Source organism: Pyrenophora tritici-repentis, chromosome 1 (genome assembly GCF_003171515.1).
Source record: "Pyrenophora tritici-repentis strain M4 chromosome 1, whole genome shotgun sequence".
NCBI classification, from domain to species: Eukaryota; Fungi; Ascomycota; class Dothideomycetes; order Pleosporales; family Pleosporaceae; genus Pyrenophora; species Pyrenophora tritici-repentis.
In genome coordinates, this window is record NC_089390.1 from 2,003,091 (window position 1) to 2,015,507 (window position 12,417).

A 12,417-nucleotide genomic window follows, 5' to 3' on the forward strand; every position below is an offset into this window, starting at 1 on the left:
TGCTCGCCTCAATCCATGTCGTCAGGGCCCGGGAAACGGGTACTTGGCGCCAAACCCACGCGTCGCAACTGCACCTTCCCCGCCACGAGGAGGCAGCCTCCTCCTGGGACCTTCTTGCTCGTAGCACAGCCACACTAACCACGACGCCATATATCAAAGCTCCCACGCACGCGTTTGAACTTCCCTAGCTTTCACTCATCCATTGTAACCACAGATGGGTAACCTTTGTGGGAAGCAGTCCAAAGACAACTTTGAAGGGCAGGGGCGCACACTGGGGTCTGCGCCTGAACCTGCGACAAGAGCATCAATACCCAGCAATGTCACGGCGAAGCCAAAGGTTGGAGGACCGCCGCGGACTTTAGGAGACAGCAACCGGGCAGATGACCCCAAGGCTGCCGCTGCCGCTGCAGCAGAAGTACGTTATCTACAGTCTTATCGCACAGAGAAAGAGCAAGGGAGGCGCGGCGCTTTCACGGCGATCAGCGCGTGGACCTTGGTGAAAGCTGCAGTCGTCTAAGAGCACATGACACCAGAGCCCGTATAGAGTTCCATCACCACTAACATGCTCAGGCCCGCGCAAACAAGTCCACATCCGGCGATCTCCAGAAGAGGCTTGATGCCCAGAAGCGACAGACCAACAACCAGACATTGCAACAGGCCGCCGACGAGAACCGCAGAGCACGAGAGGCGGACCAAGCTACCGAAACGAGGAACTACAACTAGCAGGACTGCATAGGCGTGCAATCTGGAAGCAGACGTCGTGGCTGCTGGGGCGGAAGAGGACAGACATCTTACCCTGTAAAGGATCATCCGTCCTGTGTTATGACTTATGACATGAGTGTTTTGGAGAGGTAGCTTGGAGCTTTTGATACCGCATGAGCAAGGCGTTGGCAAAGATTAGTACTTCACGTTGAACCTTCTGAACACATCAGAGGTGCTTTATATATATATAAATACATATCCTTCAGCTTCGAACATGTCTGTAATGTGTATGACTTGGGTATCATTGTGCTCCATACTCGACCGTATATCAAGGCCTCCTCAAAAGAACTTGACACCCTCCCCTTCCCCTCCACTCCCAAACACCTGGGCCTTCCCCCTCTTCACGCAAACTCCCAAGCTCTTTTGCAACAACTCCAAATCCATGCCATAAAACTCCTCCCTCCTCGACACGTCCCCCTCTGCAATCTCATATAGCGTAAGCACCGTTCCCTTCTGTCCCGTTCTCTCAACCCACTCCTCCAGCGCCGCAGCCCATTCTTCCGGTCTCCGCCAGTATATCCACGCCTTGCCTCCTTCGCCTTCTTCTCCCGCTTTCGCACCCTTTTTGTTGTTCGTGCTTATGAACTCGGCCCGGTTTCCACCTTCTGGCGATGCCATGTACATGAGGATTGCTTTTGCGTCGCGGAGAGACAGGCTACGGCGGAGAGTGGTGTTGTTGAAGAGCGGGGTATTGAGCGCGTCAATGAGCGATATGGTGAAGATGCGGTTGTGTCGGCAATAAGACTGTATTAGGGACGACCACGATGCAAGCTGCGAACTGCGTGTGCTGGCGACGGGCTGTAGGGTGAAGAAGGGGGGGAAGGAGTAGTGGGGTGGAAAGGAGAAGGAGGTGTTGTGGGCTGTTGTCGATGGAGGCGTCGGAGTGGGGTTGGAGGACGGATAGGGGCATGTTGTGGCCATGGCTAGAACTTCGGGACGGAATGTCGTCGTCTTGCTCGAGTGCAGTTGCGTGACCCAAAGAAACTTACAGGTTGGGAGCTCGAGGTAACTTTAGGTGCGTAGGAGGTCTGCGGGGACTTTGCGACGTCATTGGTTGCTTGGCCTTTGCACCGAGGCCTTCTGTTTTTAGCAACACTCATCTATTATCACATTATTTTCATTGATGATCAAGTTGGTTTGTATTCTACTCATTCACCATTCGTTCTAGAATGACCAAACAAGTACATTTTCTAATTACAACTGTCTGCGTTACTTATGCCAACCATAAGACGAACTCCTTGTACCGTTTCAAGAACGCGCTCACGCACTCTACAAACCTTTCCAGCTCCTCCCATGGCGTTCCAAATATGACGGCCAAAGTACCCCGCTGGGTAATCCAAAAACCAGCCTCCATCATCTCGAGCCAAAACAGCATACTCAAATCACCATCTTCATCACGATCTCTCCAGTTCCTGAGCTCTTTTCTGCCATCACGCAAAAAGTGGACCGCCATGATTGTTCCCAATCCCGTAACGGCCATTTTTGTGCCGGGGCAAAGATCTTGAAGACGCTGGCGTAGCTGATCGCCCATCGCATTGAAGTCGCGACATGCTTCGGGTGTATACACATGCGCAAGACCCGTGTAACCCGCTGTCATTCCTAGCGTGTTGTTGTTGAAAGTACCCGAGTGGCCTAGTGAGTTTTTCTCTCGTGGGTCATAAACTCGCATCATGTCCTCTCGTCCTCCAAAGGCGCCGAACGTAATGCCGCCTCCGAGGAACTTTCCAAGTGTCGTAAGATCTGGTTTCAGTCCTTCCGTCTCTTGCAATCCACCTGGTGCCAAGCGGCTTGTTTGTACTTCATCCAAGATGAAGACTGCACCAACTTTCTTCGCCGACTCTTGGACTTGATGGAGGAATTCATGAGTACCAACAAGACATGATCCCCTTCCCTGCATACCCTCTACGAGTACCGCGGCCACATCCGATGACTCCTCAATCTTTCGCCTTGTGTCTTTGATATCGTTAAACTCCGCGATGATCCAGTCGTTTAGATCCACACAGTTTTCCGCAGGTTGATCGCCTGGAAATGTGTAGCATCCTCCATGATAACCACCACTAAAGACGACGACCTTCCTTTTGCCAGTGAACTTCTTCGCGCCTTGGATTGCATGCAGATTCGCCTCGGTGCCTGAGTTGCAGAATCGGACATGGTCCAACTTGTATCGTGAACAAATCAGGTCTGCATGTCTCATCTCCAGTGTTGTTGTGCCACCCAGGCTTAGCCCGACGTTGCTGATTGTGTCAATCAGCGTCGCTTGGATGCGAGGCTGTGAGTGGCCGTAGAGAGCGGCAGTAAATTCGCCAACAAGATCCGTATATGTATGGCCATCTTCCGAAGTGACTTGGTACCCCTTTCCGCACTTCAAGTATACTGGGAACGGTGCAGTATGGAGCACACTTCTTGTGTTCCCACCAGGTAACCTTTTGCTCGCTTCTTTGTGTAACCTCAAACTCTCAATGTTCTTCTTTGCAAAGCGTTGTTTGGCTGCGTCAACTGCCTCGTTGACGCCGGAGTATGTGCCCTTCGTTTCGTCGGTTGAAACGGACATCGGGGTGACTGCTGAAGGTGGCGTTGTATTTATCAGAACAAGCGCTGCGGGGAAACACTGTGGGGAAGTGATGCCTATCATCAACTAACCCAGATCGTTACAAGATCAATTCCAGCCGATTAGCTAATCAGTCTTCGTAAAGCGTCTCCTAAGCGAAACAGCTGGCAGAGGCCTAGGATATTTTTTATCTAATGAATTTGTGATACGTGACTCCCAAGCCAGCTTCTTCGTGTAGGTGAAAAAAGAAGTCATCATCAATACTTTCCAGGCAGTCTTATCTTGCTGACATCCACAAGTTGCCCGTCAGTTGCCCGTCAGTTGCCCGTCGTCGGGAAACTGCTGCATGCTTCACCGTGAAGACAGCAGCGCGCTTACCCGATAACTATCTCGACAACACAGAATGACATTTGTCATGGATGCTAAGGCCATGGACACGATGAAAGAGAGATGAAATCTAGAGGTCAGTCCAAACTCATGGCTCACGCCTCTCAATGCCTTAACGAAAGTGAGAATGAATTCCAAATTCCCAACTGGAACGACAAAGAGTCAGAATGGCGTGTTCACAATACAACTGACCGAATACAACATTCGGTATTGATCTAGGAGGCCGTCGTATAGTAGCTCCGGAGGCGCCGATACAGAAGGGATGGCCCTAGTAGCACTGACTACGCCACAATGCTATTCCGAGCAATTCCGACCATTCCGATTGCCGACTACTGTAGGGCGTTGGTTAGGTTGCCCACTTGCAACAAAACGAAGGAAGGTAAGGATCTCATCTGGGGGTTTCCAAACTACCAGCGACCCTGACAGATGTAAGATCGTGGAAGGAAAGTGGTTGGTCAGCCTGTCCCTGCATCCTCAATACGTCATCAAGCCTTGCAACTTACCGTGTACAAGCGATCGATGGCATATTTTCCGATCATGCGCCTTGTATTGTGCAGGAGAAGCTTGCCGGATAAAGCAACTACTTCATTCTGTATAAGGAAAACTCCCTAATAAAACTTCAGCTGAAGAACAACATGATGGGCGAAGCGCATCTAGGCCGTTGGTATGTACGATGAGCGCACAGATGGTACAGCACTCCAAGCAACAGTAGGCCGGTAACTCGATTGTATATCGCATATGATGTCAACAAATATTACCATTGGAAAGGAACGACGTATTCAGCCTTGCGATCAGAGTGAGGGGTATATGTACATATTCCTTCAACCAGCCCACCCTAAATTCCATGCGTAAACCATAATCGCAATCTCGATTTCCCCATGGCACCCCCATTAGAGCTCCAGCCCTACGAGATCTCCATCCCAGATGCCGCAATCGACAAGCTCAAGAGAAAGCTCTCCGATGCCGATTTCCCCGATGAGCTCGACGCGCCCGACCAATGGCCCTACGGCTCGCCCCTCGCCGACATCCAGCGTCTAGCCAAACACTGGGAAACAAACTTCAACTGGCGAGAAGCCGAATCCGCAATCAATAAGCTACCCAACTACCGCACCACCATCACAGTGGACAACTTTGGCGCCCTCGACATCCATTTCGTGTACCAAAAGTCGTCTAATCCGAATGCCATACCCCTCCTCTTCTGCCATGGCTGGCCCGGCTCCTTCCTCGAAGTTAGTAAACTACTTCCACGCCTGGCAGCCGGCGAAAAGGAAGGAAAACCAGCGTTTCATGTCGTCGCTCCCTCGCTGCCCAATTTCGGTTTCAGCCAGAGCATCCGCAAGCCTGGCTTCGCGCTATCGCAGTATGCCGAGACGTGCCATCGACTGATGCTCGAGCTGGGCTACTCTAAATATGTGACGCAGGGCGGTGACTGGGGCTTTTACATCACAAGATGCATGGGTGTGCTGTACCCCGATCACGTCGTAGCAAGCCATATCAACATGGTGCGCGCACATGCGCCGAAATTTTCTTCGCAGCCAGTTCTCGCGCTCCAACATGCTGTGACGCCGTACACGGCTGCCGAAGCAAACGGCCTGAAGCGCTCAGAGTGGTTTGTCAACGATGGCCAGGCGTACCGTCAATTGCATGCTACGAAGCCCCAGACACTGTCCTATGCTTTTGCGGACAGTCCCGTTGCCCTACTGGCATGGATCTACGAGAAGCTCGTCGACTGGACCGACGGCTACGATTGGACAGACGACGAGATATTAATCTGGGTAAGTATATACTGGTTTAGCTCCGCGGGGCCCAATGCCCACATCAGGATCTACTACGAAGCACAACACCACCCCACTGATAAGATACCCGATAGAGAGCGCGCGAGTCAGTGGGTTGCTCGCGTCAAGCTGGGTGTTGCGCATTTCCCAAGGGAGATTACTGTTGTTCCTAGGCTTTGGGCGAAGACGCTGGGTAAGGTTTCTCTTCGGACGTTTGAGCGTTATTGTTGTTGTCTAACACTCGCCACGTATAGGACCGCTCGTGTATGAGAGCGTCAACGATAAAGGTGGCCACTTTGCTGCGCACGAAAGACCGGATGTAATCGTCGATGATCTGCAAAAGATGTTTGGCAAAACCGGGCCGTGCTACGAAATAGTCCCTGGCATGGCCGGGTACTAGAACCATGGTAGTTTTACGGAAAAACACTTCGTCATTTGATCTGGGGAGGGTGTTTGCCTCATGTCGATCTGTTCGTCACATTTCGACGTCACATTTTTATTTTAATCTTTGAAAGAAAATAAATTCATTGAACTTTTTATTTTGCATTATGACCTATTTACGTGCTATCATAGCTTCGCACGTGCGGGTCTGACCAAAGACGATGTCGAATGCATCGCACTCTCGCATAAGAAGTCCATGGCGCTGATTAGCGTATCTTGCGACCCATCTGTCCCTCTTGTAATGCTTATTCTTGGCCCCCCCGAACCGTTTGATTGAGACGGAGCTCTGCTCGGTATGGGACTCAGCGAGTCCTTACTGGAGCTCAGCATAGAACGCGACAGCTCTCCCTCTGTCGCCTCCTCCGAGCTACAACTACTCGTCAACCAATGTATGATCACCGCATCCCAACATGCTGCTATGTGTCAGTTTTCATGAAGCGAAAGTTTATATAGAGGTCTGGAACTTACCATCCACAAGACATATCGTCAAACTAATCATACCTAGCTCTTCTCCCCGAGTGACGGCAAACTGAATCATGTTCGCAGCCGTCGGTATCTCAACCAATAGCGATCCGACCACACTCTTCCAGATCAGATTTCTGATGTTCTTTCGTACCATCGTGTCGCTTCCACCATGGCCGGTGACAGTGTCTGTATCCGATCCTCCTAGTGCGGTGGAAAACCCGGCGGAAACCGGCTTTTGTGAAACTGGGCGAAGTAAATAAAAGAATACGGCCGTTAGAATTCCATTCGTGGTGAAGTTGACGACAGTAAAGGGTATCGATCCAATGCCGCGGATGCCAAAGTGGCAGCGTCCGTCCGAGGCACGTAGTTCGGTGACATGGTTGACCCAGGTGTTGGCGGCGACAATACTGTACGTTACTATGATCATGGCCATGCATCCAAGGTAGATTCTGTCGTTTTTTCTGTTGACGAAAGGTGCGCGGACAACGTGAATGCGCTCAACAAGGAAGACATATCTAGACCAAGTCAGCATACAACCCAATGGCAGGATTCCAGTACACTCACATGATGCCTTTGATAGAAGTGTAGAAGATTAAACATGTCCATGTGCCAGCAACGCAGAGTGCGCGAGTGTAGAGTCCTTGTCCTATTACTAGAATAGCAGAAGACATGATGAACATGAGCACCAGTATGTATAGGATCAGAACGAGTGTCGACATGAGGCTGCGCTTCAACATGATACTCCGTCTCAACTTGCCAGACCTCGAACCTGTGATGGCTATTAGAGAATGATCATGGTAAGAGAGTGATTGCGCCTACCTAGCAAAAACGCTACCATCATCATACAGGCCATGGATATGACGGTGAATATGGATCTGTCGCGCGGCTGTTCGCCCTTGTTTGTTTGCCCATTCCCCCCTTCCCGTATGGATGTGAGGCCTTGCAAAGGTGCTGCTCTTGCGACAAACGAATGCATCAACAGCACGCAAAGAAGCGACGTCATCTCAGGCAAGATTCCAGAGATCCGGGGTCGTCGCGTGTACCGAGCCGAGCGCGCGGGCGCAAGTAAGAAGAATGAGGTCGATAATGGTACTATGGGGACCTCTGCGACCTTAACTGAACCCTCGTTCTCTACATGACATATGCCAGTTCCACAAATCGAAGTTTTTCTTTTGCCAACGTAAAGTGTGTCCATCAGCTTGATTGATCAGATGGCTAGAATCCCGGGGGCGTAGTGGGAGACGATCGTTGGGTTAGGCAGTTTGGGTTTGCGCTAGGGGCGTGGACATGGCTAGGTGGGTCCGGCTGAACTGCCAATTCCCCGAATGCGAGCCTTCCTTGAAGCATTCCCTGATATTCCCTGGAGCGAATCCACGTGCACGACACCCTACCTGTTCCTGGCAGGTTTTGGCAGTTTTGCGCCACCCTGATTGCTGAGTACCGCCGTCAGGGACAGGCACGGCATTCGAAGCCGAGTGTGCGTTGCTTTTGTTCACCCTCCGACTCGTCGACTGGCCAGAACGCTTTACACCTTCACTGACTTACACTTCCTTACCATGTTGGAAATCATGATAGCAATCCTTGGCAACTATCATTACATCCTGTATGTTTGAATTGGCCATGGTTTTCTGGTCTCGATACGAATGTGGTTGCGTGGCAACAACGCACCGGCCAAGGCGCACCATTCCCTTGTCCTTGTGACGGATTACCGGTTCTGGACTGTCCTCAGCTAAGCTTTGGCAATATCAGGTCTCTATCCTCCTAATTCATGCAGATATGCGAAGGAGATGCTTAGCAAGGCCTTGGGCATCGTATCTCGGCCGACGCGACACAATCCGCCAGAGTTCACTCCACGATGACGGTTCTGCCAGCGCGTCCTCGCCGACTGAACCTAGGCCTTGGACGAGGCCAGCCACAATACAGAACGCCAACGCCCTGAGGAACTCGTTGTGCTAGCAGGCGCTGTACTAGTCCTCGGCAAACCATATACAAGAACGACGATGCAGAAGTATGTTGTGTGGGACTTGGGCAAGAGCCATTACTACAGACCCGTTCCGGCATCGTCAATCTCCACCGAAATGTCCAAGTATCGAGGGATCAGCTCGTATGCCTACCTCTCTGGTATTTACTCTTGAGTCTTACATGATATGACGATATCGAATGGTGTCTGGTTGAAGTACAAGATAGCGTCGTTTCGGATTGAACAGGGGCAAGGCGTTGGCTTGGGCTTCAGTTTGTCCATGTTACACTCGCAGTTGATGCCCGGGCGAGTAGGGCCATGGCGCAAGTGCAAGCGCGAGCGGGTGGCAGACTCATGGTTCCTGAGATCCACATGCCTAGAGGGTTGAAGAAGTCCCAATGCTAAGCCACATGATCCTTCGCATGCTATTGCGTGGTGAAGACTTGGCCTCGGGGAGAGAACCGCTGATATCCGCGGACCCGTTGGGTCCGTCCAACACTCCCTTCACGGGCCGTTCTGCCTTCTGGCGCTGCTTAAGGCCCCTCTTATAGCTCTGCAGAGCTAGCAAGCGAAAGTATTTGACTTCGTTGTTGGGACGCCATTTTGTCCACACATCGTTCTTTGTACCCACCCGTGGTGATAATCATGAAACCCACTGACAGCAGCTTTTCGGTCAGAAAAGAGAGTTAGCCAAGAGCCAGGATGAAAGAGGCGGCGATTCCACGACCTGGAAGAATACAGCCTCCTTTCAATCACACCTGCTCCTTCGGCAAAACCCGAGCGAAAATGTGGGCAGGCATGAACCGGAACTGGAGGTCCTAGGGCTGGAGATTGGATGACTCGTATCCTGGTACGTCCATGGTCGACAAAGTGTAGTCAGGAAGTATGAGGTTGGAGGTCTCAGGACTCAGGCCTCAGCCGCCTAAGCCGCGGCTTATCACCCCACCCCCACTTGCGTAACCACCCCACGATGCCACTGAACCTTAAATCACGACCAAAACGTCCACCACACATGAAAACGTCGTGATAAACTTCACGACATCATGGCGCCCCTGAACATCGACCCACCCGTCCTGAACTCTTCAAACCCATGGTGCACAACCTTGGAACAGCTCCAGGAACTCTACAACTGCCCGCACACAGGCGCCATCACGACTCGCACGTCACTCCTCCATGGCTTCCCCCACGACCCTTCACACCACCAATTCGCCTTTTTTAACCCCGTGACACTCTCCGCCTCTCCCCCAAACACGGACAACACCACCGCCGCCATCGACGCCACCAAAACCTCCAGCCTAAACACTCTCGGCTACTCGCCCCTCCCCCTAAAGCACTACCTCGACTACGTCCAGCAAATCAGCGATGCCCTCAAAACGCAACCCCGGGGCTCTAACAGTCTCAGCAACAAGAACCCAACACCTAAACCCATTATAATATCCGTAACGGGGTCCGCGGAGGAAATAACACAATGCCACCGCCTCATCACAGCACTCCAACCAAAAGTCGTCATGCCCCTCGCCTTGGAAATCAATCTCTCGTGTCCAAACATCCCCGGCGCACCGCCACCAGCTTACAACGCCGAAGCCCTGGGGGTCTATCTCTCGGCGCTAAATGAGGGGCTGGCTAGTTTGTCGTCGGATGCTGATGCCATTGCCGTTGGTATCAAGACGCCTCCGTACACGTACTCGGAACAGTATGATGCGCTGGCCACCGCGTTGAAGGCTAGTCTCGTCCCGAAGAGGGAGCCTGGTAGTGAGAAGATAGGGAAGCAACGGTGTCCCATATCGTTTATCACAGCAACAAATACGTTGGGTTCATCTCTTTTGCTCGATCCTGCGGGGCCTACGCCACAGGATGCGGCGTTCAAGCATACACTGCTTTCGGCGGCCGGATCGGGTGTTGGTGGTCTAGCTGGTGCGCCATTGCATCCCCTTGCGCTGGGTAATGTGTACACGATTAAAAAGCTGTTGTTGCAGAACGAAGCGTTGCTTAGTGTGCAAATTATTGGCACAGGTGGCGTCGAAGATAACGCGGGGTATTCAAGGATGAGGGCTGTGGGGGCGAGTGCGGTGGGTGTGGGGACGGCGTTTGGGAGGAAGGGGTTGAAGGTTTTTAAGGAAATTGGGAAGGACGGATGGTGAGTGTTGGATGCATGCATGCATGTGTGGAGTTTTGGGCTGTATGGGCTGTTGGATGTTTTTGGGAACTGGGGAAACAGACCATGTTTTCAACCAACGGTCAATGATGGAGTTGAAATGATTTATGGGAATCATGACGACGACGATGATGATGATTATGCCGATTATGAGCATTTTAGAGTTTCTAAAATTCAGCATAAAGTTGTTTGAAAAGTTAGGATGGGAACCTCACAAGCTCCATAATTTCTCACTAAAGTCATCGATGTATGTATAAACATTAGATTTTTCTGCATTACACACAGCACATCAAAAAGGAAAATATCTGGGTATCAACAAACGACAAAGAAAACTTGTCCCCCCAACAAACACAAACACAAACTCATCCCCCTCTCATTCCTCGACCCCTACACTCCAAGCCAACCCTCCTCGGCCGCCCCCCTCGCAACACCCCACTCCCCATCACGTTTCCCTATCATCACACGCACATTGACCTCCCAAGCCCTCCAAACCGCCTCCTCTACAACCCCCCTAAATTCCATATCACCCGCCCTCTCCCCAATCACCATGATTCTCCCTGGTGGTTTGCCGCCCGCACCTACAACATCAACGATAGCGGATTGGATTCTTTTCCAGAAAAGGGCGCGTGGAGTGGAGAAGACGGGGAGGTTGTACCAGCCGAGGTTTGAGGAGGCTGCGTAGCTGAGATGGGTGTAGTGGGGGGGAAGACGATGGGGAAGAGCAGGCCCGCGCTACCATACTCGCAGTAAACGACGTATTGTCAAAACTCAAGAACAGAACATGCTGGTCCAACCGCTTCATCTGCTGTCTTCGTCTCTGCTGTCTTTGCCGTTGCGTTTGCACATCCCCACACCCCACCGCCCCTCCACTGCATCTAGGCCGCTCGTCTTCGTATTCCGAGCCGGGCTTGAAACAAGGGGGGGCCGCGCGTTCTAGGCCAGCGAGCGCCGCGTCGCTCGCTTTCAGCAGCGCTACGGCATCAGCATCAGTCAAGGAAGCGGGTCTAGGCAGGACGAGGCCGGAGTTTAAGAGTGCGGTGCGGAAAATAGCGGAGTGGATAGTGGTGAGAGGGAAGATTGCGGGGGTGATGTGGGTGATGGGTCCGTGGGATTGTTCAAAGGTCGTTATTGCTGTATAGAGTTTTGAGAGGAAGGGGGTGAGGATATTGGTGGTGTTACTGGTGGTGGGTTCGGTGTTGTGGGGTGGTGCTGGTGATGATGGTGATGGCGATTGTGCGTGTGTCCCCGCTTCCTCTGCATACGCATCCATCCAATTCGACAATAACATCGTGTATTCTGCATCCGCCGACATCTTGAATAAATCCGTTGTCGTGCCGTTGATAAAGTGTGCAGAGGCCATGGCGTACGAGGTGGTAAAGTGGAGACCGATACTAGGTGCGCTGATCATTTCTATGCCGTTGTCGTTGCTGTTCGTGTTCGTGTTTGTTTTCTCTCCCAGCAGAGGGATCTGTAGTTGGAATTGGTAGGGCCCGAGTCCGAAGGATACAGGTCGCGCACCCGCTGTGCATAGGATGAAGAGGAGGCTGAGGAGTCGCATGTTGGATGATGGTGTGGGTTGTGTAGTCCCGATTCGAGGGGATGGTCGACCCGAAGTGTAGACAAAACAAACAATAAGAAAGATGAAGGTGGAATGACTTCTGGAAGCTTAAAGATAGTACCCAAGATAATGATAGTAAAATAATTCTTTAGACCCCGGTCCGAAAAAGTGAGTGACTATTAATCCATATGTGATCGTGTGTAGGTAAGCAAAGCAAAGTAACCATCCAATCCAATCTTTCTTTCCTGTCAAATAAGGCAGGCAAGAAAGAAAAACAAGATACGCAACCACAATCGCATGACGCCCCTGCTTACTACCTTATAATCCATCTCGTATACTTACTCCGCCTCCTCCTGATACCTGCAT

General features: G+C 51.7%; 6 protein-coding genes across 6 annotated transcripts; 3 read left to right on the forward strand and 3 right to left on the reverse strand.

Moving 5' to 3' along the window:
• Positions 1–214: 214 nt before the first annotated feature.
• PtrM4_008040 (uncharacterized protein) lies at positions 215–723 on the forward strand (the record flags this gene model as incomplete). The annotated part of the gene is made up of 2 exons (XM_001930785.1): positions 215–415; positions 571–723. 2 exons carry the CDS (start codon positions 215–217, stop codon positions 721–723), a joined length of 354 nt encoding a protein of 117 aa, XP_001930820.1.
• Positions 724–1,041: 318 nt separating this feature from the next.
• Positions 1,042–1,683, reverse strand: PtrM4_008050 (ESCRT-II multi-domain protein; the record flags this gene model as incomplete). Its single annotated transcript, XM_001930786.2, has 1 exon — positions 1,042–1,683. The coding sequence occupies one exon, from the start codon at positions 1,681–1,683 to the stop codon at positions 1,042–1,044; it is 642 nt and encodes a 213-aa protein (XP_001930821.2).
• Positions 1,684–1,975: 292 nt separating this feature from the next.
• PtrM4_008060 (HemL, Glutamate-1-semialdehyde aminotransferase) lies at positions 1,976–3,313 on the reverse strand (the record flags this gene model as incomplete). Its single annotated transcript, XM_001930787.1, has 1 exon — positions 1,976–3,313. The coding sequence occupies one exon, from the start codon at positions 3,311–3,313 to the stop codon at positions 1,976–1,978; it is 1,338 nt and encodes a 445-aa protein (XP_001930822.1).
• A 1,262-nt stretch (positions 3,314–4,575) lies between these two features.
• Positions 4,576–5,872, forward strand: PtrM4_008070 (MhpC, hydrolase or acyltransferase (alpha-beta hydrolase superfamily); the record flags this gene model as incomplete). The annotated part of the gene is made up of 2 exons (XM_001930788.1): positions 4,576–5,665; positions 5,727–5,872. The coding sequence occupies 2 exons, from the start codon at positions 4,576–4,578 to the stop codon at positions 5,870–5,872; spliced, it is 1,236 nt and encodes a 411-aa protein (XP_001930823.1).
• Positions 5,873–6,158: 286 nt separating this feature from the next.
• On the reverse strand, positions 6,159–7,049 carry PtrM4_008080 (uncharacterized protein; the record flags this gene model as incomplete). The annotated part of the gene is made up of 4 exons (XM_066102866.1): positions 6,159–6,163; positions 6,231–6,326; positions 6,382–6,893; positions 6,943–7,049. The coding sequence occupies 4 exons, from the start codon at positions 7,047–7,049 to the stop codon at positions 6,159–6,161; spliced, it is 720 nt and encodes a 239-aa protein (XP_065965068.1).
• A 2,332-nt stretch (positions 7,050–9,381) lies between these two features.
• On the forward strand, positions 9,382–10,479 carry PtrM4_008090 (PyrD, Dihydroorotate dehydrogenase; the record flags this gene model as incomplete). The annotated part of the gene is made up of 1 exon (XM_001930790.1): positions 9,382–10,479. The coding sequence occupies one exon, from the start codon at positions 9,382–9,384 to the stop codon at positions 10,477–10,479; it is 1,098 nt and encodes a 365-aa protein (XP_001930825.1).
• Positions 10,480–12,417: the final 1,938 nt, after the last annotated feature.